The 27,329-nt window shown below is 36.5% G+C and overlaps 1 protein-coding gene across 9 annotated transcripts in view; it reads left to right on the forward strand.

The window, feature by feature from the left end:
- The window catches only part of PDE1A (phosphodiesterase 1A), a 144,710-nt gene that overhangs the window by 34,493 nt on the left and 82,888 nt on the right, over nucleotides 1-27,329 (forward strand). The window contains exon 1 of one of the 9 annotated variants that reach the window (XM_088167940.1): nucleotides 2,745-3,182. The exons of 7 other annotated variants lie outside the window; for them this stretch is intronic. In XM_088167940.1, the coding sequence (XP_088024066.1) occupies nucleotides 3,130-3,182 (53 nt within the window). In that variant the 5' untranslated portion in view covers nucleotides 2,745-3,129. Of the gene's footprint in view, nucleotides 1-2,744; nucleotides 3,183-27,329 lie in introns of those variants that run through there. One more of the 9 variants, XM_014880265.2, reaches the window with a different exon arrangement.

Raw genomic sequence — 27,329 nt, forward strand, 5'->3', positions numbered from 1 at the left:
GCAGGTTCTGTGAGTGGTAAAGTATTACAAGGTTTTGGTCCAAAAAGTCTTTGTTAACATTAACACATGCATGGGACATGAAATACAATAACTTGCATCATGCAGAGCAGTGGTCATTGGTTGTGATGGGAAAACAATAACAGCAATAACTGGAAAATAAATAGAGAAAAAAAATAATTTAGATGTTTTCTACTTGAGTTTCATCCAGTGTTGGAAAATTAAATAAGATATCTCTAGAGCATCATTTAAATGGATTTTTACCATTCTAATTAATCCTAAAAAGATTAGCTTGAAGTAAGAAATATGATGAAGCTTGTCTAAAGAGGACTTTTAAAATTACAGTAATGCTTTCAAGGAAAAGCTCATTATAATTACACTTTCTCATTATGATTAAAGTGTGACTCTTCAGCACATTCTGTGTATCAGGTCCAGTATAGCCTACAAGTTGGAGTACCTATAGCTTACAGATTGGAGTAATATTCCTCCAATATGTTCCAATTCTTCAATCTGCACAAAGTTGTGAAATTTATACATGTTATTTTTCCAGTGGGACTCCGGCTTCAGGTGTGAGTCTAGTTAATCTACCACATGTTTATGCAATGCCCTCTGTCAAAGGGCTTGTGTGAATATTTATTTAACATGTAGAAATGATTTCTGAATATTATGAAGAAGTCAGTGGGTATTTGCTGTGTTGAATGAACAAAAATGGTCAAAAAAGTCTCTTTGCAAGATGAAAAACAATGCAATTAAAGTGAAATTCTGTTACCTTTCCTTATTAATAGTATTTTTTTTCAAGCTATGCTTGAATGGAAGTACCATGAACAACAATGTACATTGGAGTTGGCCCAGAAAAATTTACTTTTAAGATGTTTGCTACTTTCAGGGCCAATAAAATTGTCAGATAAAAGATTTGAGAGTTCAGTGGAAACATATTTGGTATAGCTTTCACTGAGAATTTGGAGAATACTTTATCTTGTAACTTTCTGGATTTTTACTCTGAGCTACAGAAAATCCCTCTAAATAACAGAAGTATAGCAATATATGCACATAATGTGAAACACAAAGAAAGGGGAGGTTTCTTTGTGATTTTTAGCTTTATGTTTTATCAGTGAGTGAGCACATTTCAAAAAGCAGCAAATTGCTTTGAAATGATGAAACCCAGAGCAACACAATTATGAAGGAAATAGTAAATCTTGGCAGACAAGAACGAATGAGATGAAGGTCTTTGAAAATATGAAAACACTCTGAATGCTGTATATCGTTGAATAAAGATCTTCAGATCCTTCAAGATCTTGCAATCTGACACAGATAATTGTTTTCCTGGTGAAGATGTATTTCTCTCTAATTCTCAGAGGAATAGAAATAGTGGGGAGGTGAAACTGAGCTACACAAAATAACTGGTGATGACAGTCAGTCTGATAATTTTTTGTTTAGATAGTTGCTTTGTGACTGTGTCAAGAAAATAGTTTTATGCAGTGTGGGGATCACTTACTGGGTCCTTTCAGGCTAACCAAACTTGACACCATCACTCTATTGTAAAAACAATATATTTTACGTCTAGGAAAAGACTTCATTTGTTTCAATAAAATCCACCTAACTCCTAGGTCTTCCTTTGTGAAAATACATATGAATAGAATATATGTTATCTCTCTGTTATATAGTTATTTCATGAAAATATTGTTGACTGAAGGATTTGTGCATAAAGTAATGGGAACTTTCATGGTCGTATACAGCCTGAGACACATCTTACCTCCTTATCTTGCCTCAAACTTTAATAATGCCAGTGTTATGCACTTGTCTGTGTAAATCTGCCCCTCTTCTCCTCTCTGCTCAACCACTAATGCAATTGCAGAAGAATCCCAACCATCCTGATCCTGCTTTTGCCCCCTGTCAGGAACTCCACCTGGTACACCTGAGCGCTTTGCAGGAATGCATCTGCCAGGGCTCTCCTGTGCTGGGATGTGGGATAGAAGCTGTGTCAGGACCTTCCCCGGCTCGGCAGGAAGGGGGCACGCCGTTCCAGGCTGTGCAGCTGCACACGTGCTGCTGCATGGCTGCTCCTCTGGCTGGCTTCCATGATTCCCTGTGCCAGCACAGGTTTGTTACGAGCCCTCTGACGTGTGGGAAATTGTGTCTCACCTGAAGCCCCCATGGCTTCAGCTCACTGAGAACCACGGTCAGCCGCTTCTGCTTTATGGCTTTGTTTACAGCCTGTGCTCGCTGCGGTTGAATTCTTCCTGATTTATGTCAGCGTGATGTCAGAGCAAGATTTTCAGTTTGGATCTATGTTGAAATCTTATCTTGCAAACAGTAACTGTTTGCTACTGACACTATCTGAACTTGGTCATTTTTGTTTTCCTCACTGAAGCTTTGGCTTGTTTCATGAAGCGGTGGTCCTACCAGTTGCAAACACCATATTCTGTTTCAGCCAATTCTAGGTCATTAGGTTATGTATGCTAAAAATTATGAGCAGTGCTTTAATTTGCATAGTTATATCCACACATCATCCAGAGTGAATAAAAGCCAGATTGTAAAATAATTACAATCTCTTGAAGTAGAGCCAGCCTTGCAGACCAGATCCATCCGTCTTCATTAATTTGTATACAGTTTTTTTTTACCAGAAGAAATTTTCTGAAGGTACTCGCATGGGAATGCTGAAACAGCTGCACAACTTTTATTTTGAAGAAAAAAAAGTTGAGCCTCGGAACAGTGTGTTTTAGAGAGAGAGGGAGAGAGAGTGACTCTGCATTTAAGACTTTGACCAGTGTGTGTAAGAAGTGCTCTCATGGCTGGGATAATCTAACAAATTTTTACCTGGGTAGCACTTGGCAGAGCTCCCCCCTTTTCTTGCACAGCTGAAAGGAATCCAGTGCAATTCTGCGCTCCGATCAACTTGACTCCAGTTGTGCTGAGCCTGCCCGGTTTGGTAGCGCACGGCTGTGCCTGGCTTATGTGGCCTCTATGGCCCTTTTCTGCTCCACTGTCAGAGAGAGGGAGGGAGGCTTCCCCCAGCACCAAAATACCATTCTGTGTGCTCTCTGCAGCACAGTAGCTAAGAACAAGTTTCCCGATTACTCCCTGGGTTTTTTTGGAGTTATTTGCTGGAAGAAGTCTTTTTCCCCACTTTAAATGGATGATTGTGTTACAATCAAGAAAAAGCATCTCCAAAGACCAATCTTTAGGTAAGTGATGCTATTATTACTGAAAATGTTATGAACTTTACTCTCTAGTCCTATTTGTTAACTTAAAGTTCATATGCAACAGCACAAAAAGTTGTTGAAGAAAAAGGATTTAATGTTGCATAGCCTAGTAATATATTAGGTGATTTTGGCTTTCAGAATATAATTTTTTCCACTTATACTGAGACTTTATAAAAGTTTTGGTTTTTTTTCTCCTCTCTGTCTTCTGCATTCTCTAAAGTTTTGTGTGGGATTGTCTTTATTTTGAAAGAGAGGCAGAGTAGCTTTTGAAAACCTTTTTGTGTGTGTTCTATTTTCATACAGCTCCAAAGCCCCTCAGTATATTCTGAAATTATAAAACTTGAAAAGTAGAACATGGTTCTTGGCTGGTTTATCTGGTTTTGTCTGGATGGCAGAGTTTTAATACTTAAAATGATACACTGTTCAGAGTAAAGTAGCCTGCTTGCTGGGATGTGCAGACAAGTGCTTAAAGTTTAAACGATCTGTAAGACACTTCTGATAGTAAGGGTTCAAGTGTAAAGAATAAGAAGTTGCAATTTTAGTGAGGTGATTCTTCAAATCATCCTCTATATATTAATTTGATCTCTGAAACATCTTTCTGATTACTTTATATTTTAAAGTCAATTGCAGAATTCCTTTACAGATCAAGATTAGATCTAGTTTACTCGTGCTTTCTACCACAGGGGACTCCTTTCTTTCTTTTGTCACGTCCTAGTTTCAGGCCACATGACCTTGAGTGGGAAATAATGTTTCTCAAACTGCTAGGAATATGGATGCAGTGGCTGGAAGATTAAATAAATCTGCAGTAGTTCACACTTCTGTTTATGGCTGGTGACAACTTTAACAAAAACCCAACTCTTACTGGGTGACATCAGTAGGATATTGTAACCGCAGTGTTGATACGACAAATAAATATAAGATTATAGATGGTCCCAGAGCAAGTACGAGATTGTTATTTATTGGATCACCACTACTGATGTTATGTATGATGGGAGGGCAGTAACAGTTGGCATTGCAGCTCCAGAGTAAGTTCAAACAGGTAGTCGTGCTGGGATAATGTCCTACTAACCTTAGATGAGGAGAAATCTTGCAGTACTGTTACAGTTGCAGGGCAGAATTCTGGACAATCCGGGCACTAAATGGTTACTATGGAGGTGCAATGACATAACTGTTAACTATCAATTTGAATCTCCTGTGTGTATTTGCTATGCAATTTATATTGTAAATTAAACATTTTGCACTTCCATAAAAAAGAGCTAAAAAATTCTTTCACAGAAAGCTTTTGACTGACAATTAAGAGACGTTTGATATTTTCCTCAAGTGATATCTTTTTATTGAAGTTAACAGTTTAGTTGAATATATTTGTTTAAAAATCAGTAATTGTTTCCAAGGATCTGTGATAATTATCCTATAAGCTGTAACTAAAAAAACAATATTCAAAATGCACATTCTTCACAGTCCTTTGAGGCCATTAGAATTGCGGGTGAATAAATGCATATCTCCTGATGTTTGGTAATGTGCTGTAGCTGGTGTAGTACTGGATAGTTTGCAACAGCTTTCTTAACGGATGTTTTCCTAAATTGTCTTGTGGGAGTGAACTTAAGTCAATGAAATACAAGAAGTTTCAACATTTCTTACCAAAATCCATTCCTTCAAATCAGTTCTAAATACAGAACAGCAACTAAATACTGTTGGCATGCTTAATCCAGAGTGAGAAAACCCCTAATATGGAAAGCCCCCAAAGAGTCCATGGCTCTGCAGTGACTCTTCTGGCAAAAGATCTCTGTAATACTACAGTAAATGCTTAAGAAATGTTTCCAAGGTCGAGACCAGCATAATATTTTAGGTGGCTTGAACAGAAAAACAATCTCCGTATGTCATAAAGATTGTATCATGTACAGTAAATACAGATGCTATCCTATATTAAAGAGCTGCTTTTTTAATGTGTGCTCATTTTCCTTATGACTTTGGAAATATTTCTCTAGTGAAGAAGTATTCTCATAAAAGAGTTGTGAAGACTTAGCTTCAGTCCTTGGAATCTTGTGATTTTTTTATCCATATAGGTGAAATGATTTTACTGGGTACAAATCTTACATTAAGGTAACTGAATCAGCAGTCTATGCAATTTTTTCCTTGAAAAGAAGAGAAAAAAAATCCCAAGTTTGAGATATATTTATATTTACCAATGTTTTGATGACAGCCAATACTAATTATAGTTACTCTTAAATATATCTTTCTTGGGAGTTATATTAGAACTCAGTAAGTACCTATAAGTATCTTCCTACTTAGCAAAGTTGCATTTACAGTGGATCTGTACTTGTTGCTTTTCCAGTAATGTAAAAATTAAAGTATTTATTCTAAATAACCCTTCAAATATTACCAATATTCTACATAAGAGTGGGATAAGTATTATGTGTGAAGATGGGAAACTCAAGAACAAGAAGATAGTTCTGACTTATTTACAAATTTTTTGCAAGTTCTGGTTTCACAAAGAAATAAAAGTATAAAAATAATGGGAATTAAGTGTAATGTTTGGTACTTGCTACCCAGCAGTGCTTGGAAATAACTAAATTAATGCAGAAATATAACTGTGTAAAGAAAAGCCAATCTTACTAATCAAAATGAACTGATTACTAAAGTATATAGATTAGGATAAAATTTTTTAATTGCATCAGAAAAGACTGCCAAATACTTAGAGATTCCTGCATTCATTAATATCAAAGGAAGAATCTGCTACATGCAAAGATATATTTCAACAGAACATGTAGCTTGGATATTCACTATTTTAACACTAACATAAATTACTGAGGGCATTCCATATTTTTATTAAGAACAGCATCTTGAGCATATTTGCTGTGACTGAATATGGCTAAATTAATTCAAACAATAAACAAGTCAGCTTTCTCAAAGAAAGCAATGGGAGCCTCATGGCTCCTACATTTAAATTGGACTGAATAAAGCCATATGAAATATGCTTTAGGGAACAAATTCTTCTCTGTCAACTGCACAGATTAGATGACATAATAGGTGTTCTAGTGCTCAAATTTCTATGAATTCTGTTAAAATATGAATGTACATGGTCATTAATCAAAACTTATACTGAAGCTAACATTTTTTCTGCACTCTGTTTCAGTCTTTAGGGAATGGGTTGGGTTGTATGACTTTGGACTTCCTGGTCTTGTCTGTAAATGGAAGCAAAAGGATCAGAGTGTCACAAGACAAGTAATTATTTGGGTGCCTTTGCCTTGGTAGGGTCCACAAAAGCCTGGAAATAGTTCAAGAAACCCATGGGCTTTGAGATTTCCAGATCAATGACAGCTGGATAATAGCAAAGAATTTGTCCTTGCTGTGTAATGTCTTTGATTTAAGGCTCTTAGTGTGTTTAAGAAGTATTAATGCATTAGCTTCAAAACTTTGTTCTGCACATTTTCTCTTTCGTTCTGCACATTTTCTGTGGTTTCATACAATGTTGGATCAAGGGTTTTCCCTTTGAGCAAGAGGAACAGGAAAACAGGGCCTCACGGTGCTGAAAGCCAGAGAAGGAATACAGGTGAAGCCCACCAGTTTCCTGCTCCCAGGGAGCTCTGGTGTCCCCTTCTCTGGTGACTGCAGATGAGAAGAGCTCCTCATGCTGGTGCTATTCCTCCAGTGCCTTTGTTCATTTACCTTTATCAATGTTGTATTAACTGCAAATAACTAGACTGGATCTCTCTGTAACTTTGAATTCTCCTTTACTAAGAAATACCCCAGTCCAGGCCTTTAGTCTCTAGTCCCTCAAAATATATGTAGCTGATTCACGATTTTATTTTACATTAAGATTGGTTCTAAATACTAAATGCTGTTGTCTACTGTAATCAACTGACAGAAACTATTCCAGCACTATTTCTACACCACTATTGAGCACATAGGTAATTCCTATACAGAATATCGTTTACAGACACCTGATTTCCAGAAAATGTTTATGCTGCTGTAATTTGTGGAGTAAGAACAATCTATATCAATAACTTTTGATTTTTAATTATAAATAGAGTAAATAATACTAAAATATTATGCAACTTCTAGAAATTTAAAAGTTTTGCCAGAGACTCTTTTCTTCTTGAAAAAATATACTAACATGTCATTTCTTGCAAAAAATAACCATCAGTGTAATACCCTTACTTGGATTTTTCCTTCTTTCCTTTTTAGAAATTAATTTCTTCTCCTGAATGCTTGAAATATTCAGGAGTTTTACCAAGTATGAGAGATACATCTTTATATTATGGTTACAGATTTTTTTCCTATTTGTGGGTTTTATCTTACTCTCTTTATACTCTGGTGTCGATATAGTATGTACTAACAGACATATTTGTGTTTTGCATGGGTAGCTGCCGTTGGCACTTTTTCAATTTGTGTCTGTAGAAAGGTACCTAATCAGAATAACAGATGAAGCAACTTAGTAAACAAGTACCTGTGGGCAGCATAGAAAGTTGTAGACTTTAACTGCTTAGAAGTTTATAAAAGAAAGATATATTTTCTCCCTTTCTTTTAGCACCCTTCAAGTGGCTTAAAATTATTATTATCTTTATACTGTGTGTAGGGAACAAACATGTGTAGGGAACTTTGAGAGGTTCATATCAAATTGTGCATTGCAATTACTGTGTGTAGACCTTATACATAATTATTCCTGATGATAACTTAATTGTAAATTAATGTAGCATATTAATTTAATGAATGACCATTTATTCCTGTCGTGTAGGAGGAAGGTGGGCAGGGAAGTGAAGATGCAGTTGTCCTTTACTTCATGCTCTAACGAAAGGCTGGAATATAAAAACACAATGCCACAAGAAGACCCTGAAATCATGGTCTGTTTCTTGATTGCCCCTTGCCCTAATGACAAACTTTGCTGCTGCTTTTCCAACATGCCATAGTTCATAGCCACGGCCACCCTGCGAGTGATGGTGTATTTTCTGCCTGTGTTTCTTCTGTTTCTTTCTGTGTAGTTTTAATGGCTACACTGATGGGTAAATGCCCCAAAATACTACACAGTTGTGTTGATTTCAACTGTCAATATTTTTTTTTTTTTATGACAGTACTTTAGAAGAGCTGATTTATAAATTCTAATGAGAAAGAGGATGGTCTAAAAAAGTAATTCTCTTGAGATCTGTAGCTGAATGAAATTTCTTTCTTGGTGAGGAATTTTTTTTGTACTTTTCCTTCAAAAATCTATTTAGTCAGACCTAAAAGCCATAAAATAACTCTATTATGCTGTGTTCTTCACTTCCTTGGGACAAGGCCCATGAGTGAAGAAGATACACTGTAAATGGATATGGCAAAAAGTACTGGCCCACTGCAGAGAGTTGCAGTGATTAATATTTTCAAGCTTACAGGAAAAGGAGCTGTAGAAAAACGTTAGAGCCACTCCTATTTCAGAGACCTTGTCGCCTTCAGTTTGGTGGGAGAGATTTATTTTCCCTCCTCTCTTGCATTATCCTTTTCTGGAAAGTCATAGGTTTAAATCACCTGGTAAGAGTACCCAGTTCTGCTTTCCCAAAGCATCAGTTTCTGCAGTTCCCAGGGAGTACGTGGCACCTGTCTGGTCTCAGGTGAGCATGTTTTCCATCCATGGAAGAGAGCCCGTGATGAAAACTGCAGTTTGGCCGGGTGTTAGGCAAGGCACTCTGTCCTGTCGTGCATGTTTAAGTAAAAGGCAGGTTTTATATGTTGTAGAGGCAGGTTTTTAATTTGTCTCGATTTGTCACTGTGGTGCTGAGAAGGCTGCACAGGCTGAGCACCTCCCTGGGGTCAGGAATGAACACACGACTCCTGCTTCTTTATTTGGGGTGGAAATCGGTGGGGGAGGGAGGGGAGGCTGAGTTACTGAGTCACAACAGTGAAGATAGAAGTGAATTTCCTTTATGTGGTTCTTAAAAAGCCGTTTCTGTCAAACCAGGCTGAATATTTTCTATCATAATCCTGGACAGATCACAGGGATCTTGTAACCATTGGTTTAAAAACCAGACTAGGATGACTCTCTGGGTTCCCAATTTCCCCGTGGGTACATGAATGCTTTCAAAGCAAAAGAAATCCTGATTCACCCATGTAGCAGAATCAAGTGTACTGGAGGTGGTCACAATGCTGAGAGCCTCATTAAGTAGTCTTTATTAGTCTTCTAGGAAACTATCTTCACTAAATAAGAGAATGGAAACAGGGTATGTCAGGAAGACATGACATTTAAGAGAATTTTTTATTCTTTTCATAGACTTAGTATTTCAGTGCATTCTCTGTTTATATTTTTCTTGCCCCAAAGAGAAAAATAAAATTAAAGGAAAATTAAAAGAAGAGAATGAATAATAGAATATAATGAGTAATGTGGAAATGTAAAGATAAGCAGGTGGTGAGCTGACAGAGAAATTCATGAGAATGTAGACATTTTCAGTTTTACATTCTTACTTATCCCTTAATACACTAAAATATAAATTGTGGTAATTACTCCATGTTATCTGTAGGTAGACTACAAAGAGTGACACTGTTGAAATATACTGAATATTTAATGTTGGCCTGATGGTCTGCTTTGGACACTGCTGGTGTGCTGTTTTGTACTATTCCCAAGCAGACTTTTCTAGAGTTAATGATGAATTCAAGAGGCATTACAAGATCAGTTGCTGAGTCATTTTTCAATTGGCATGAGTGAGCTTTGTAATATTTTTTGTTGTCAAAAATGTCTGATTTTCAAGGTACTTTAAGGGATCTGAAAAATCCATTCATTAAGTGGACTCTGGTGGGGTTGTGGGGTTTTTTTCAGCTTGCAAAAATGAGGTAAAGCAATTTCCTGATAGATTCCTAATAGATGGCTTTCATCCGACCTTCATCTAGTATTTGAAACATTGCCCAACACAGAAATTAAGCCTGGATCTGAAATTAAGTGGCACTTAGGGACATGGTGTAGTGGGACTTGGCAGTGTTATGTTTACAATTAGACTCAATGATCTTAAAGGTCTTTTCTAACATAAATGACTATTTTATTCTATGATTCTGTTCTTGAGTACTGCCATTCTGCTTGCTGGAGCTCAAAAGTTTTCAGCCAATGTTCAGACATTAAAGAATGTTCCTCTTGCCTTGTCTTGGTGATTGTTATGGAATTTATGTGTAGATGTTTGTACTTTTTGAGAAAATCAGTTTGATTTCCTGGTGGCATCATATGAGAAACATTCTGTGCTGAGCTCATCTTTCTTAAATTATTAGTCCTCTAACTTTAGCAAATTTACCTTTCACCACTAGAACAGGTCCTGTTAACATCTCATTTTTAAACTTGACGTGTTTTCTTGTGGCTTTGAATAGATGCAGACTGGAACTTTTGTTTTATGTAGAACAGCTAAAATGCATTGGTGTAAAACTAATGTATTGCAGTAACCTTTTCTATTGATAACGGATGATTACAAGGAATTTTTAAAACGTTGTGAACCAAATAAATTGTTTCCTTAATGTTGGAGGAAGGATTTCAGTGCTAAAACATGCTTCATAAAAGTTAAATTAATATTATACCTCAATAACTGGGCTATTGGTTCCAAATAATTAACAGTATTTCCATGTTCTTTTGAGCAGAAACAAATTACCAAGTTCCCATAAAATGCATATAGATTTTAAACTATTTTCAACAAGACTGATCTAGCCAGAATGATTGTCCCTTCAGGGCCTAAATTAAAATGTACTGTTGTGTTGCCAGGTCTCTCTTTTTACATTCCATCCTCCTGGAATGTGAAAAACAGCTTTAATGATTCTACTACCTGATATAAAACCAGACTACATAAAGGTTTCCTTAGGAATCCTGAAGTCGATGTCTTGGCACAGGCTAAACTCCATTTTGCTACTGACTGCTTCTACTTCCTGACCCAGCTTCTCTGCATATTCTGTCACTACCTGTGCACTACAGTGAGATAAAAACATGCCTAGTTTGAAGTGTTTGTTTCCTCAGTGTATGAAGGAGTAGTTTCTCATCAACTTCTTAAGAAGGACTTTTTCCATGTGCACCTCTCTGCTTTCAGTCATCTCTTTGCTTGAGAAAACGAATCCAGTCCTTCAGTACTACACACTGGGGACAGGGCAGCCCTGGGTGTAGGGAGAGACTGGGAAGGGAGAGGCTGGAGAGCAGCACAGTGGAAAGGGATTTGAGGGTCCTGATGGATGGTGAACACGAGCCAGCAGTGCTCTGGAGCCAGGAGGGGCAAGCGTGTCCTGGGGGGCATCAGGCACAGCATGGCAAGGGAGGGATTGTCCTGCTCTGCTCTGAGCTGGGGCAGCCTCACCTCCAGTGCTGGGGATAGTTCTGGGCACAACAATATAGAATAGGTACAAAGCTGCTAGACAGTGTCCAAAGGAGGGCCATGAGGATGGGGAAGGGTCTGGAGCAGAAGCCATCTGAGCAGTGAGTAAGGTCACTATATTGAATGTTATGCTGTGTGATGAAGAGTGTTACTTCCATAATCTCTTGCCACTGAGCTTAATTTCTTTATTTAAGAGAATATGCAATGGATCTGAGCTGGATCTTATGATACCCAGCTTCTTCTTAGGCAGTGAACCATTGCTAATTATTTATTCAACCAGAGACATATCCTTATCTTAGGTAATTTCATCAAATTGTATTTCCTTTCTTTCTTTATGAGAGTGTCTCATTAGGACAGCAGGAAAGACTTTATTGAAGTCAATATATTACATAAGCATTTCCTCCTTACATATTAGACCAATTAGTCTAGCAAAGAAGAAAATAAAAGTAATCAGTGAATCACAAATATGTTTCCCACGTACTTCTTTACCTCCCCAAAGATGTGTGCCTTTCCTCAGCCCTCTAATACACTCTCTCTATCAGTTTGTGAAGCTGTAACTAATAACAGAGCAACGTTCAGCTAACTCCTTAATTATTTAATAGTGAATTTCATCAGGCTTTGTCTATAAGAGTCCATGTTAGTTTCATTCGTTTTATGGGTCAGCTTTTCTGATTTAATTCCCATTCGCACTGTGTTTCTTCAGCTCCTTCCTTTTTCATTCCTTTTTCTATAACTTTAAGCTCCAAGATTTCATCATTTTAAGCAGAACTTGTTTGTACTTTCCTGTCATATTTTTGTTATTGTGCATAAAACTGAAATAATGGCCCATCATTTCTCTCCCTCTGTAAATATCTCTACTTCTTGAAACAACTTGTTGTCTCCAACAGTGTGCTCTGCCATGAATTTTGTTGAAAAAGCCCCTCAGAGCTCTGGTTTCATTATCTTTCTGTGCTTTTGGCATTTTCCGTACTCCCTCATCTTGGCAATGCTTTGTAAATTTGCTTCATTATTTGGTTTCTGTGGTAGTGGCTCTACATATTTCAATTCTCTTTGCCTGACACCATTTGTCTGAATATTTATCTATCTCTTGTGGGCCTTTAGTAGGAGATAGAATGCTCGCTGTGCTGCCGATTGCTTCATGGCTTTGAGGATTGTGTCTGGCAGTGCCAGCAGCAGGGACCAAGGGTGAACAGCACCAAGTGAGAATGGATCATGTGCCTCAGGCAGAAGAACATTTTGACCACCACTTTGCAGTGACTCCTCCTAGCAGAAGAGTGAGGTGTGAATTTTCTCACCAGCAGGAATCACTCCTCTTAGTAGAAGATTTGGGATCTGGGGTGGAGGACTTGCAGTGGAGGCAAAACACTGACATGAGTAGGCAGTCTTACATGGCTGCTGATATGACTGCAGTCTTCACTAGTTAGCTAATTTCCTCAATCCGTGCTCTATGTTCATCTTGATGAAGTCCATTGTTCCAGGAAATGTCACACTGAAACACGTCCTCCTGCTGCTCTCCTGAACTGTGGAGGGACTTCCTTGGCACACATTTCCTAGACTGAGTGGTAGTTCTGGCCAGCTTTCTTTGGCAGCAACTCTGAGTCTGGTTATTAACATCAGAGTGGATGTCCAGAGTGTCAAGATCGTTTTGTGGGCCAAGACTTACCAGATGCAAACTGAAGAGATAGTGGTGTTGGCAACATTTCGCTTTCCACCCACTGTAGCATCTCTGTAGTTTCGTCTGTAGCATCTGAAATAGCAATGGAAAGATCTGCCTCTGTGACTATTATCAATGGGTGAATTTAGCAGGCCATTTCAGTTTGTCTCTCAGCTTCATTAGATGCCTACTGCATGGCAGGTTATTATGACCTGAAGACCACAGTAATGTCTAAGCACACCTTACATCACACATTATGCATGTACTAAATCTCACCTACCAGATGCAGAAAATAGATCAGGGCTGTTGTACTGAATATAAGCAAAAAGGTAGAACCAATTCTCCCAGTCAAAAGATTGGAAAGACTACATGGTGATTACTGTCTTTGCTGTTAGGAATTATCTCCCAGAGGGAGCCCAGTAGCAGTAAGCTCTCCTTCATTATAGTGCAGTCAAATAAATTAGTCTAAATACTTGCCAAAGCAGGTTCAAATTAATGTTTGACTTAGCACTGGAGGAATTGCTCACATGGGCAGTGGAGCCAGGAGCTACCACCTCCCATTTTAAAATGGAATGTGACTCCAGCTAAACTGTGCCTGGGCTAACACACCAATTGCAAATTTGTATCTATTCTGCTGGTAAATAAGCTGTGATTAAATTCAGAAGTGAAAGCAAAATGAATTAACCATGCAGAAAACAATCTGGAGCAGTGTTTTATGAGATTAAGTGAGAAACAAACTAGTAGAGAAGCAGCATAGATTACATACATTGCAAATTCTTCATGTTTAGATGTCTAAAAGCACACCTGCTGTTCTACAAGGTTTGGTTTAAAACAAAAGGAGGGGAGGTGTTCATACATGAAACTCTCCTAATTTTGTGTAGTGAATATTCACAGAATATAGAGTGACTGGATTAACTGGGTTGCTATCATCACTGTCCCAAGATGTTGTGTAGGACCTGGACAGATCCATTAATGTGGTGTTTCGTAGGCTGCAGCACAGATGTCTGAAACTTCTACGTGGAGTGGCCTTCAGAGATTGCCAAATAAGCTTTTACAGAAACTTGCAAATGGGTTTGGTAAAGGGGTCTGATTTCTTTATAGTCATATTTTTTTTCTGCCAAGGTGTTTCTTTAGTTAAATAAAAATGTGATTCTGCAAATACTGTGCCCATTAGAAGTCATTATAAATCTAATGAAATTGAAGAAACCGTGCATAAGAAAACATTGTCTTTTAGGGTTGAAAACTCTTGACACAGGGTTTCACAGGATCAGAAATGCAAGGTAAATAAACATTTTATCCAACCCTGATTTGGATTGAACACAGAGTTATTTTTAATTTGATTCTCCCACCAATGAAAAGAAAAATATTAAGATGTCTGCAGTACATGGAATGATAATCAGATTGCATTTAAATATTAAAAAGGTCATATTTGTAAGAAGTTAGAAGCAAGTTAGTCAGCAACCTGGGCATTTTCATAAACTTTTCTCTTTAAGGCCATGTAATCAAAAGTTTGAATAAGTGTGGTATATGCAGCAGTTGTTGAATCAGTTTGCAAAATAATATTTCTTTAATGTGAATAATTTAATTTTAAAACTCTACCATGTAGCTCTGCAGAAACCTTAGCCCAGCTGCTGGGACAAATGCTACAAACCTCTCAAGACTGGTGCTGCCCGTGTGAAGACCAACTGAGAAATAGTGCACTATAGTTAATATTGCCTTTGTCATATACATGGAGCAGTACTTCAATATCAGATGATATACTGCAGAAGGAATCTGAATGTTACAATTTCACAGTGTGTGGTAATTTTTAAAAATGTCAAATGACTTTAGAGATTTTCACCGCTCCAAGAGAAAGAATGAATTCTTTCACATCCTCTTTTATTTAGAAATTTACAACTGAACAAAGCAGGCAAATGACAATTAGGAATGGTTAAATGATAGTATAGTAATTTTTTTATAAGCAAATCCTTGTTTGGTTTAATTTATACATGAATGAGCTTTACAAAGAAAAGGGATAAAACTCTATGTACCTGTCTTGACTTCATGCTAATATAGTACATATAGTTACTCAGAATAAATCTCTATTTCAGATCCAGTAACAATTGTTAGATAAATAATATCTTCTAGGGGGCAAAAAAAGGTAAAATTGTTAGCAATAAGGATTCTACCATAATTTTTGTAAATTATTTTATGGCTTAATTATTTTTGTTACAAAGATAGGTCTAGTACTCTTCACTGATTTAAGCTTGATTCATCCACTTCTATAACTTTTCTGGATGAAAATACATCTCCTTTTGAGTTTTTGCCCCTTAATTAGACACTGCAGACTTCTCAATTTTATATATGTATATATAAATACATATATATATCTCAAGAAATTTTACTCTAAGGCATTCAGTCCTTTATATTCATGGATTTTTCTCTCCAGTTGTCTAGCCAGGGTTCTAAATCTTCCTGGAATTATGAGCACTTGGTTGGATACTGGTGTGCTGATGTTGATCCCCCTAGGATCAGATGCAGAGGTGTATCACTTCTACGTGTACTTAAAATAGTACTTTAATCCCTTTAAGTACAACGTTCAGATGATTCATTTTTGGCTGGCATCCCTCATGATACTTACAGAAGTCTACATGTGTATGTTTATCTGTTTATTTGAAAGCTTAAAAAAAGAGAAAGAGTCTATTACATTTATTCAATTAAACAAAATAACTTAGTTCAAATGATCTGACCTGATATAAAACTACATAATCACTGGATCAGAAGGTATTTTGTGTTTGGCCTCATGGTGTCTTTTTGTATTTTACCACTTAAATTAAGTATCTACTGGGATAGATACAAATTCAACCTTATGGCTCCCATGCTGATGTCTCAACCACTGGGTTAAATAACTATTTTCAAACTTAGCTTTGTGATGCTTTCAGTAGTCAGCAATGGATGACTTTGTGATTATCTTATGCCATGACAATTAGGACACTTCCATAACGTATAAGAAACCCCTTCCATAAATCACTCAGAGGGAAGATTTGAATGATTGCAAACTAATAATCAGGCATGGTTTAAACTGTGTTGATCTAAGTAATTTATGAAATTTCATGCTATTTTAATGATGTGAATTTTGATCAGATTTTAGTAATTGAAATAGAAGTTTTAATTAATTAGTTAAAAGCAGATATATGCTTAACAATGAATAGTTTCAATTGAATTTATTATCCAGCCTTCTAACTCTATGTGACAGTCAACACATATTTATAAAACAAAATGACATTGAACTCCCTTGTGTAGTTTCTTGGTGTCTACCTTGGTGTCTTCCAAAAGATCTAGGTTTATTGCAATGCTCATCAGATTTGCAAGGCAACAGAGAGACTTTATGCTTCAAACCACATGGATCCTGTCTCTCTGAAGTTCCCTTCAACAGACATTCTTAATTTCCTGCTTACAGGGATCCTTCTGTCTGGGCCTCAGCTCTTCAAGTGGGATATCTCAAAACTCCATAAGGTTTCACCACAAAGACCATGAAAGACATATTTATTCCCCCTATTGCTCAGACTGTTACTGATCTGGTTCCCTTGGAAAAGAATTTTCAGGAGGAGGTATAGCAGATGCCAGTATATTTGTCAGCACCAGCTGAGCCAGCCATCCTTTAATCATACTCTTTTATCCCAATGATTAAAAATCCTTCCAAAATCTCATGAGAAAAGTTGCTTGACATCTATGTGGAAGCTGTCCAGGAAAATCCTTACAATGCTGGATGTATTGCACACAGCTGTGCCTAGATGGATAGCTTTACCCATTGGTGAAGAATTCTTGAACACAGAGAAACTCGGTTGGCAAGCAACAGATTCCTTCCTGGTGATCTCCAAGAGAGCAGCTTGTCATTGCTGTGGGCCTTCATGTGAGCAGTTCTTACATTTGTCCTCTGCTGGACTTTCTGGTGGAAGAAGCAATGAGCAGAAAGTCTAAACAAAAGTAGGTTTAATCCCTTCCATATGTAAAACTCCACATGTAATTGATCTATAAACACCAAAATTGAATTCCCAGACCCCCTTCACGAATAATTTGATGAGGGCCTGAGGGAGTTTTGAGTCCTTTATTAAAAATGCTCAGCTTGTAAACAGAACATCACTGAAGACCCTTTGTGCTGATTCAGTAGATTGTCACATGCATTGCAACACATATCTGACATTCTTCAGCATTTCAGGCAGTTCTTAAGGATTGCAGCTTTACTGAAAAAAATAGAAAAGTTTACGATTTATGTTAGAGATTCCGAAGTGATGGCAAGGATATTGAAAGTCAGCTCTTCATCATTAGAGGGAACATGATGTCACAAATACTTAGGCAGGCTCTGCATTTGTCCTTGTGTGAGAGATACTTTGGTCCACAATCATCTCATGGCCCTTTGCTGGAGCAGTCTTACTGCATTGATGTGGAAATACCAACCACCTTCTGAGCTCAGTAACGTGGGTACCATTCCTATGCACTTTATTCTAATATGTCATTTGCCAGATATTAACTGTATCTGATACAAATCCATATGAAATACTTCTGGCAAAGAAATAAAAAGCCTCCTGCAAGGATTACCATTCTGTCAGTTTCATTACAATTTCATTACAATGAAACTCCAGAATGTTCGCATTACCAAACCTGAAATTTGACCAGACAGACCCAAATTGCATCAGGAAATACCATATGTGCAATATCAGGTCCAAATAGAAACATGTTTTGTTTTCCTTAGTTTTTTTTGCAAATATGCAAACAATGGTTTATGGTAAGTAAAAAAACTGTCTTTGGTCCCAAACTTCTGTCTGGCAGCATGAAGCAGGTCAATGCAGCTTCGCAAATATTTATGTTTTTTAGCTCTAGCTAGATAAACATACTGCCAATTGTAGAAAGGGTGATTTGTGGTTCCGTTTGTTTACTTGTTGTTAATTTGTTCAACGTTCAAGATGTGAACTAAGGCTGGGCAGCATTGTGTCAGACTTTCTTTTCTCTCAAGCCATCATTAAAGATGACTAGTGGCTTGCATTTTCAGGAGCAAGATGTTTTCCTCCTTGAAATCTTATAAAAGTAGTCCATTTTTTGGTAATTCAAAATTTGTCAATGAAGTTTTGATATATAAGACTTGCAGTTAACTGTTCCTTAATCTGAGCAGAAGCCAACAAAATGATAGATGTTGGAAAGTAAAGTTGCCTTTTAGGATAAAAGAAAGTTATAAATTTGCAAGATTAAGTGTTAAAAGCTAAGTTAGGAATTGATAAATCAGGCTTACAAATGTGTGCTTCACTTTGTGTAAAATGCACATCCTAAGTTGTTGCAGTTCTTGCCATTTTCTGCTTTGAGAATATTCGTCCTATTTCAAACATCTGGTACTAATGTTTCTACTGAGTGTACTGGAGTCATAAACTCTAGGAATACCAGAGGAAGCTGACAGGTGATTTCTGGGAGGGTATTCTGACTATTGAATATATTTCACATTTCCTTCCAAAATAAACCCCTCAGCAACTCCTACAAAAATCTGTGTCCCTGGCAGTAAATAAAAGCAGTAAAGCAGCCTTGCAAAGAAACTGTAGAGACATTTACAACACGTTCAGAACTTGAAATTTTATACATATATGGATTATTGATAATCTTAGATTTTTTCATTGTATTTTAATTTAAAATGTGTAAAATCATAATTAAAATAAGTAATCTCTCTCTAGAGGACATATAGAGTTGGTTAGAGATGTCTTTAAGCTATCTTATCTGAACTATTTCTTTTGAATACCTCTCAACACAAATAAATAACGCTCCTTTTATATAACCCTTTTGTAAAAGGACATCTCAAAATACTTTTGTTATTTAAGCTGGAGTCAAAATATGGAAATCTTTGATGGTATCTGACCTTGAGTAAAGTAGGGGTTTTTTTGATGGGGTAAGTGAATATATAAAAATTTGTTTCTTATGTGTAAAGTATTGTAAGTTTATCTTTTCCTGGAAAGTTTTTTATCCATGACTTCTAGGTACATTATAGATATAAAAAGTTAGGGGGTTTGCCCAATATTTATGTAACCTTATGCACAGTACAGCAATTGCTGGCTGTTATAAACTGATTGAAGTAGACAGAAAAACTTTGTCTCATTTCAAGTCTATACAGCCTATTGTTTCTATTTTGCTTTAGAGATGAGGGGCTCTATCTCCTACTCAAAATGTTTCACAATAAAAATTCAACAAACTGGAGAGCATTTGCAGAAACAAATTGTTAATGTGAATATGAATTGAAATAGCACAGGACAACTAGCTGTAAGAAAATGGTGTTTAAAAGGGAAAGAAAAATTTCTTAATTTAAAACAAATTTATATCCTTTGAATGGCATTTCTGAAATGGGAGGTCATAATTTGCTAACACAATGATGCCCCATCTGCAGCTCTAATAGGAGCCAAATACTCTGGCTGTGCTGTTGTGTTCAGTGCTCCTGCAGTATTGTTAACATCTGCTCTAGTAGGTCACTGCAGGAGATGGGGGGACTGAGCATTTCTGAAACAAAAACAACTTTACATGCAGACAGACCTCTGTGCAGTAATGCAATTCAATTGGGAAATAAAGACAATAAAGATAAAAATATAGTAGAAATAATGGAAATTGCAAAATGCAGTTGGGTGAAAGTTGCCCAACAGTTTACACTTTGGTTAGAAAGACCTGTATCCTTCATTTATAACCTTGCCAAACCCACTTTGAAATCATGTTGATTTTACTTTAAAGTGGTTTTTAGATTTCTTGGTACTTAAAATGTGTCAGAGAGGTCATTTTGTCATCTCGTCTGTGTATTTTATTGACTTAATGAAGTTTTTTCTCTATCTGATAAGTGAAAACCTTCTACAAAATTTTGTGTTAATAGACTGGGTTTTTAGCTTGGTAGGGCTGTTAAGCACAGTCCTCAGGGGATTCTGTCCAACTCAGAGAGAGACTGTCCTCACAGCTCCTCTGTGCCAACTGGGTTGGGTTTGAAATTCCAAAGCAGCTATTCTAAGGGACTTTCCAAGCCAGTCACATTGTTCTCCAGAGTGCTTTTGTTAGCAATTTTGCTATGAGATTCCTGATTCCTGCAGACCTGAAGCACAGGGCAAAAATTCAAGGTTGTCAAAATAATTAAAACTACAACTGGTCTATAAAGCTGAGTAAGAATCTGCTCGGTAAAGCATATCAAAAGCCCTCACAGATTCTGGGCTTTATTTACATTCATTTGAAAAAAAAGAGTAAAGAGAAAAACATCTTAATTTCTATGCCAGCGCAATATCAGCTTATGTTCTAGTTGCTTTCTTCCTGACAGCTCTATTGTACAATATAATACAGTTAGAGCAGAAAGCAGAAAGTTGGAAACGCTGGCCCATTTTTTGTGCCAGATTTTTCTTTGTTGATACTCTAAAACTGAAGTCCTGCCATGCACAGTTTTCATAAAAGGGTAGTTACCTAATTACTTCTGCTGCATAAGGCAACATCCCCTTCCCTCCCCCCCCCAAACCTTTGTAGAAATAGAACTAAGTGAAACATAAACCAGGGCTATTAAATATTTCCACGATCTGTTCTGGCCATGACAAAAAAGGGTATTTAAAAATTTGCTGTTAAAAAGGAACCAAAAAAGAGCATAAAATTTATCTATGGATTTCTACTAAACATTGAAAATATTGTGCATTCCAAGGAAGTACACAAATCAGAAAAATACCAAGAAATACTTGATTCTGCTTTTAGTTTTTGTTTTAGTTATGCTTTTCTCGGTACTAGTTCATTAAGTTCTTTCTCCTCTCTCAATAGTTACTGCAAAGCAAACTTCTAAAATCTGTTTTACTATGAGAATGCAGTACCATCATCAAGGGAACGAGAGTGCATAAACAGTGTCATTGCTTGGCAAAGTCCCTTACTATCCTACCCCCAGTTCACTTGGTAATTTTTGGTATGATGTGACCATCTGAGTTTTCTCAGATGAGAAGGTTTATAGCATGCAGAGAGCAAAAAGCTCATGGGAAAATTCCTTTTGTAACCTTTTCTCTGTTATTCTTCTTGACTGTTAGTCCTCTATTCTGTGTAAAATGTGTCTGCCGTAGTACAACTCTTAATTATTTAGTTGCAGTGAAAGTAGAGTAGAATTCTCCATAAAATTACTTCAGTAAAGTTTCTGTTTGATGAAAAAGGGGAGCTGAATTTCTTTAAAATAGTATAATAGAAAAGGGATATGACCTTAAGATAATTTAGCCTTCGAATTTGGGAATTAATTTCTGTCAAACACAGAAGAGGTGGTCAGCCTACAGTTTATTTAGATGATCTTACTTTTTTTGATATATAAAAAATATTTTATTTTACTTCCTCTCAGTAAAAGAATCTTCAACCACATTCTGTGAAAAGGGTTTGACTGACTGATGCATACCATTCTGTGTAAAACTGCATATTTTAAAGAGTAATCAAAAAGCTTTTGAGCCCTTGGCTTGTTCCTCACCATCTTTATATTGTGTTTATCACTCAGATTTGAGTGTGTCCACAGTCTCTTAAGGATTCTTATGTATTTTGAAAAAGGAGAGAAAGACTTTCATTTTATGGGTTCAAAGTAGCACTTCAGTAGGATAATAATTTAATTTAAAGCTGATGATTGCTCAGGTCCCATTCAAGGAAGACTCAAAATACAGTGATTAAAAATTGTGGAGGGTGGGCTTCTCTGTTAAGTCTTACCATGTCTGGACTAAGGTTATGACCTAAAAATTTATTATCCTGAAAACATGCCTGAAACTTTCTCCTTTGCTTCTTTTTCTGCATTACACAGGGATGTTCATGCTCAGTGAGCACTGACGTCTTCAAGTATTGATTGTATCTTCAGATATGCTTTTAGAAATAAATAAGGGCTGTCATTCGTTACATTATGAACATTATGAAAAACAGTGTAAAAAATAGATATTCTTTGACTTAAAAGAATTTTATGAAGGGTTTTCATGTTTTCAGAACAATTTCATTCTTTTACCATTCTTTTTTTAATGTTTAAGCTAATATTTGCTCATGGAGGGTGAAAGATTGCAAATAGTTTCTATAACATTACCAAGTTGCTTCTAGAGTTATGCAACCCTCTTCAAAGAGATGTGGGCAAGAACTGTGTTTGATCGTTAGTGCATGCACAGGTAAGAAAACAGTTACATGGGAAACTGTGCTAACTAATGGTTTTCCATGCTGGGCCTGTCAGCAGTTTTGAAATTTCCCCAGCATAGAGGAGAAAAGTACAAAATGGATGAAAAAACAGATTCACTTGTAGATTTACCAGTGCTTCAAAATACACTCACCTCAAGCCACTTGGTTTGGAAGTCCATATACTAAAAAAGACTAATGGGAAAATCTGTGCTACAACCTACTGCTGCTGTTTCTTACATAATTCATATGAAATTTGCTGAAAGCGTCCTTTTGGTCTCATTGATTTTAATCAGCTTTCTGTTCATATTTTAAGCCCTTGTTGTTCTGCTTAATTAAAGTCACGTAGATTCTCTCAATATAATTTTTTTCCCTTACAGTTTATTTATTTACCTGCTTCTCTTTTGCCATAACTTTGTGAATCTATTATATTTCTCAGTGTTACCTGTTTTGTTTTTTTCAGGTAGAATTGGCTTAGTAGCTAATCTAAGCTACAGCATACACAGAGTAGTCCTTCATGTGAGCACATCTCAAGGCCCTAATGTTTAGTTAAACAATCTTTCTACAAACATAGGTACAGAAAAGAAACATTTCAAGACTAGCACTAGTGAAAACATTCACTGCAAGGTTTTCCTCTACTGAGATCAGAAAAATTACTTAGCTAATGCAATATTTTCTCATTCTGACGTTAGGTATGACTTTGTGCAAAGGACTTTCCAAATTGTTGATTTCCTTTCCAAATACAGTTTCTGGCTACTTCTAAACTTACTGGTGTCTCTTCTCTGAGTCCTTGTGTAAAGACCACCTGAAGAAAAAATTGTAGTAATTTGGACCTGGTACTTGAAGTACACAGAATTCTGAGAGTTTATACAAGGTTGTTCTAATATTTAAAAGTGAAGGTAATTAGGTATCAAACTGGGTGGCCTGTGAGCCAGAGACACCTCTCAGTTTCTTTGTGTGTTGGTTTGTACTGTCATATGAATTCAGAAGGTACATAATTCTCCAAAAGAAAACAACTATTTGGTTGCAACAGCCACGGGACCTTCATTGTATGACATGCTGAGGATGCCAAGTGAGCTTCTTACCTGTGATGTAATTAAAGGTCATGCTGAGCTAAGGAAAACACAGCCTGTGCGCTCTTACAGGCATAGCTTTGGTAAGGAACAGCCTATTTTATGTTCCACTGAGGCTGGAATAACACCCTGCAGTGTCATTAGGAGTAAAGACCTGGACTACACCTACTCTGCACTGAGGTGCTCTTGGCTGTGTGTTTCCTTCCCCTCCCTGTCCCAGCAGGATGCAGCAGTAGCCAAGAGGTGAGTCAGTGTAGGCAGGTGAGCTGGGGAGAACCCCGTCCCACTTTTTGTTTACTTGGGTTTTGAAGAGTGCTTTCATTTCCTTCAGGCAGCTGAAGTGACTCAGCTTGTGGCCACTCTAGCAGGTCCCTTCTGGAGAAACTGAAAGTAGCACGTGGATGATGGGACAATATTGTCCAGCCACTGCACTGGGTGTCAGTCAGTTTTGCCCTCATTCGGTGGAACATGAAGTTAGGTCTGTTCGAATGGATGGAGAGCAGTTCTGTGTAAAATAATTGGGCAAAAGTTGGCCCTGATATACTAGATTCATCACTGCAGTCAGTCATTTGCAAAGATGCATTATATTCTTAATAGCGAAGGCCAGGAAATTACCTCAAGGACTGGTGCCTGTAGATGTATTTTATCACTCCTGTGTCACTAATGTAACTTCTCTTGCATATTTAATTATGCTGAGAACTCTGAGATTCCAATTTGCAGTGAAATTAAGGTCAGTAGTAGACCTATTACCATTTAAATTCTACTTTCACCCCAAACGACAGGCTAAGTTTATTTTGCTTTGTACAGAGAAGTGCACGTCTCTTGTACAGCAAAATAAATCTGGACAATGGACTTCCCATCTCTTGGCCATTCTGGGGACACGACCCTGTAATGGCTGTGTCACAGAATCATTGTTCACAGTATAGCCTGTTCCTCTCTGGTTCCATTACTGCATGTTTTTTTTAGCTGAAGCAAGTTTGCATAGTGTATTGGAAATATAAACAGAGCTGAAAAAGCCACAAGGCATCCTTAACTACAGAGCCATCAAACCCCTGCTTCACAAATAAGTATCATGTTTTCTTTGGATTTATTAGCACTTTCTCACTATTACTTTTTCCACCAGTAATACTATTTTAGTATGTCAGAGTTAATTTCAACAGTTTCAAAAGGTACAAAATTACTGTATTGCAAGAATGCTCTTCCTCCTAATTGTCGTCAGAATGAAAAGCTCTTATTTAATAACTTTTTTTTAAAGGATTATTTTTTCCTGTTATATGATTTGTTTTCTCTGTAATCCTGTTTCATGATAGTTGCTGAACACTGCTTTAAATATTTTGCCAGTTTAGATTTGTTTCTCAAACAAACAGGAGGTTTTTATAACTCACCCTGAATCAACCACCTAATTTTGGAAAGTAAAACGTTTCCATGTTACAAAGATTAGCCAGTAAATGAATATTAACTTTTGTTTCTCCGTGACATAAATAACAGGCTGAACAACTTTGCCCCGAGCGTTTTTTCCCTCTCATTTAGGGCATGAAGAGTAAGCTTTTTTCTTAGTGGTTAAAAAATTAAATTGGGAAAGTATCTGCAAAGACATATCCATAAACTGTGCAACTTGTTAAAACGTTCTGAATTGGGGCAATAATGATATTTAATGTAATGTTATTGCATAGCACAGTTCTTAACTCACTGTGGCTGACTGGCTGCTGCTCTGTGGAAGTTCTACCTGTGCATCGTGTTGATGTCAGCCAGGTTTATATGGAAGCTAAGCAAGATCAGTAATTGGCACTAAACATAAAATGTTCTGTTTGTAAAGAAAATAATGTGTGCAGGAAGGAATGAGTATCAAGGCTTTGAAAAGTTTTGTCATATTATTATGAGGAAATTTTTAACAGGAGGGTTAAACTTGAAATTAAAGGCATTTTCCCATTGGCTTTATTAAAAATATCTCTTTAGATTTTGAATGAGAAAAAGATACCTATAGACCAACTGTAAGTCACCATGACAACAACTTAAACTCACAAAACACGTAGCAGAATTACTTGGCAGCATAGTTACTTACAAGCTAATACATCAAATCAGCAGAACATAGGCTAACACTTCCCCTAAAATAATTTCTTTTTTTTTCTATCTTAATATAGGAACAAAATTTAGAGCACAACAAACATGAACTCAGGTTCTGCCTTATTTTTGGAATGATTTTTGTGAATTTCATTTGAATAACTAAAATATTTTCTTTCAAACACAGTTGTTTTATTTTTTTTTTTTTTTGGATCTGTGACCATCTACAGGGGGCTTTATGTATTTCATGTATTTCATTTTTATGTATGCCAGAGATAGCAATGACCTACCAGTATCAAGTAATATATCTTTTGCCAATACAAAAATATTCCCCTACACTGATTGTTATTGTCTAGTCTAGTTTTAAAAGTTTAAAGCTATGTAGATTCCATTGTTTCCCCTGGGAGCCCAGTTTGTTTCACTGCCAGGAAGCTTTCCTGATACTCAGCCTCAATTTTTCCATGTTTAATTTCAGGCTATTAATATGAGAGTCTCATGCTGAATAACTATTCTACTTTTTGTTATGATCTTATAATATTTAGATGCTGTCAGTCTAGTCAAATGTGAACCAATCTATACTTAATTATTTTTAACTTTCCTCAACTGAGTGTTTAGAATTAATGCTTTCTTTGAGCAATTTCTACTTTCCATGGATTTGCTTTGTTATAGGAAAATATAATTCCATTTATTTTCTTGTACCAAAGTAATATGAGAAATAATGCTCTCTTTCTTTTCCAAGATGTAGTTAAAAGTATCCAAATTACAGAATTATTTTTAATTACATGCTAGCATGAATATGGGTCTCCTGAAGTATCACCAGTACTCATTTTCATCTCTCTCCCCTTGAAATGCACATTGAAATATATTCTTTCACATTTTTCTTTGCCTCCAGCGCTATGAGATTATTTTCTTAACATTGTTTTCTGTGCATTTGCAATACCTTTTAAATTGTCTTTGTTATCAGCCAACTTGAAAACCTGAAAATTCCATTAATGTTTTTCCATTATTGAATAATAAGTAAAAGAAAAAGAAAAAAGTTTTAGTCCTGGATATTAACAAAGACACAAAACTTCATTCTGATGTTACTCTATTTATGATTTTCGTGCCAATTTGTAATTCTCAAAAATACCTCTCTTTGTCCAAATCTTTCTGGAAAACTGCTGATATAATTTCTACTCTACTTAATCAATCTACTTGTTTTACTGTTCCATCAAGAAGGCACTTGAGATTACTTGGTTCAGTCCTTATAAAAAGCAGAAGGTTAAATTGCTCACAATTTCATAATTTCCCAGCTAATCAGCAGGTTATTCTCTTACTCTATGCTCTGAATTACTAGGACATGCAAATTTGGATTACTTGCTGATAGCCACCAATGTTACAGTTTACTTCCTTTGACAATAATTTTTTTTGGTGTGTTTTTTTGTTTGTTTGGGTTTTTTTTTTTTTTTTTGTTTGGTTTTTTGGTTTGTTTTTGTTTTTGTTGTTGTTAGGACTCATTGGTATGTATGAAACTCATATATAAACCTGTTCATTGTGATTAACAAGAAAAATCTCAAGACCTTTCTTTTAGCAAGTGCTTATATGAGAGTGACCTCAATCATCAACATAGTTTAAAAGTAGTGGTGGGTTTATGGGAATATTTGGATATATCTGTTTGTATTCTGGCAGATTCATGGCAGTCAGCTAATATAAGACCATGCCTTTGCCAGCTACATTAAGACCACCTCAATGCCTAAGAAAACCCTTGTAAATCTTCTCTTTGTAAATCTTCCCTTCAGAGCACACAGAGAAGAGAATTATCTCAAGACTGGATATTCAAGCAGCTGTGCTGTGAGATTTGTTCTGTACATAGCTCTTGGACCTAGTGAGCTGAACAAATTAACTTAGGGTTTATGCAAATCTC

Source organism: Sturnus vulgaris, chromosome 7 (genome assembly GCF_052056855.1).
Source record: "Sturnus vulgaris isolate bStuVul1 chromosome 7, bStuVul1.hap1, whole genome shotgun sequence".
NCBI lineage: Eukaryota > Metazoa > Chordata > Aves > Passeriformes > Sturnidae > Sturnus > Sturnus vulgaris.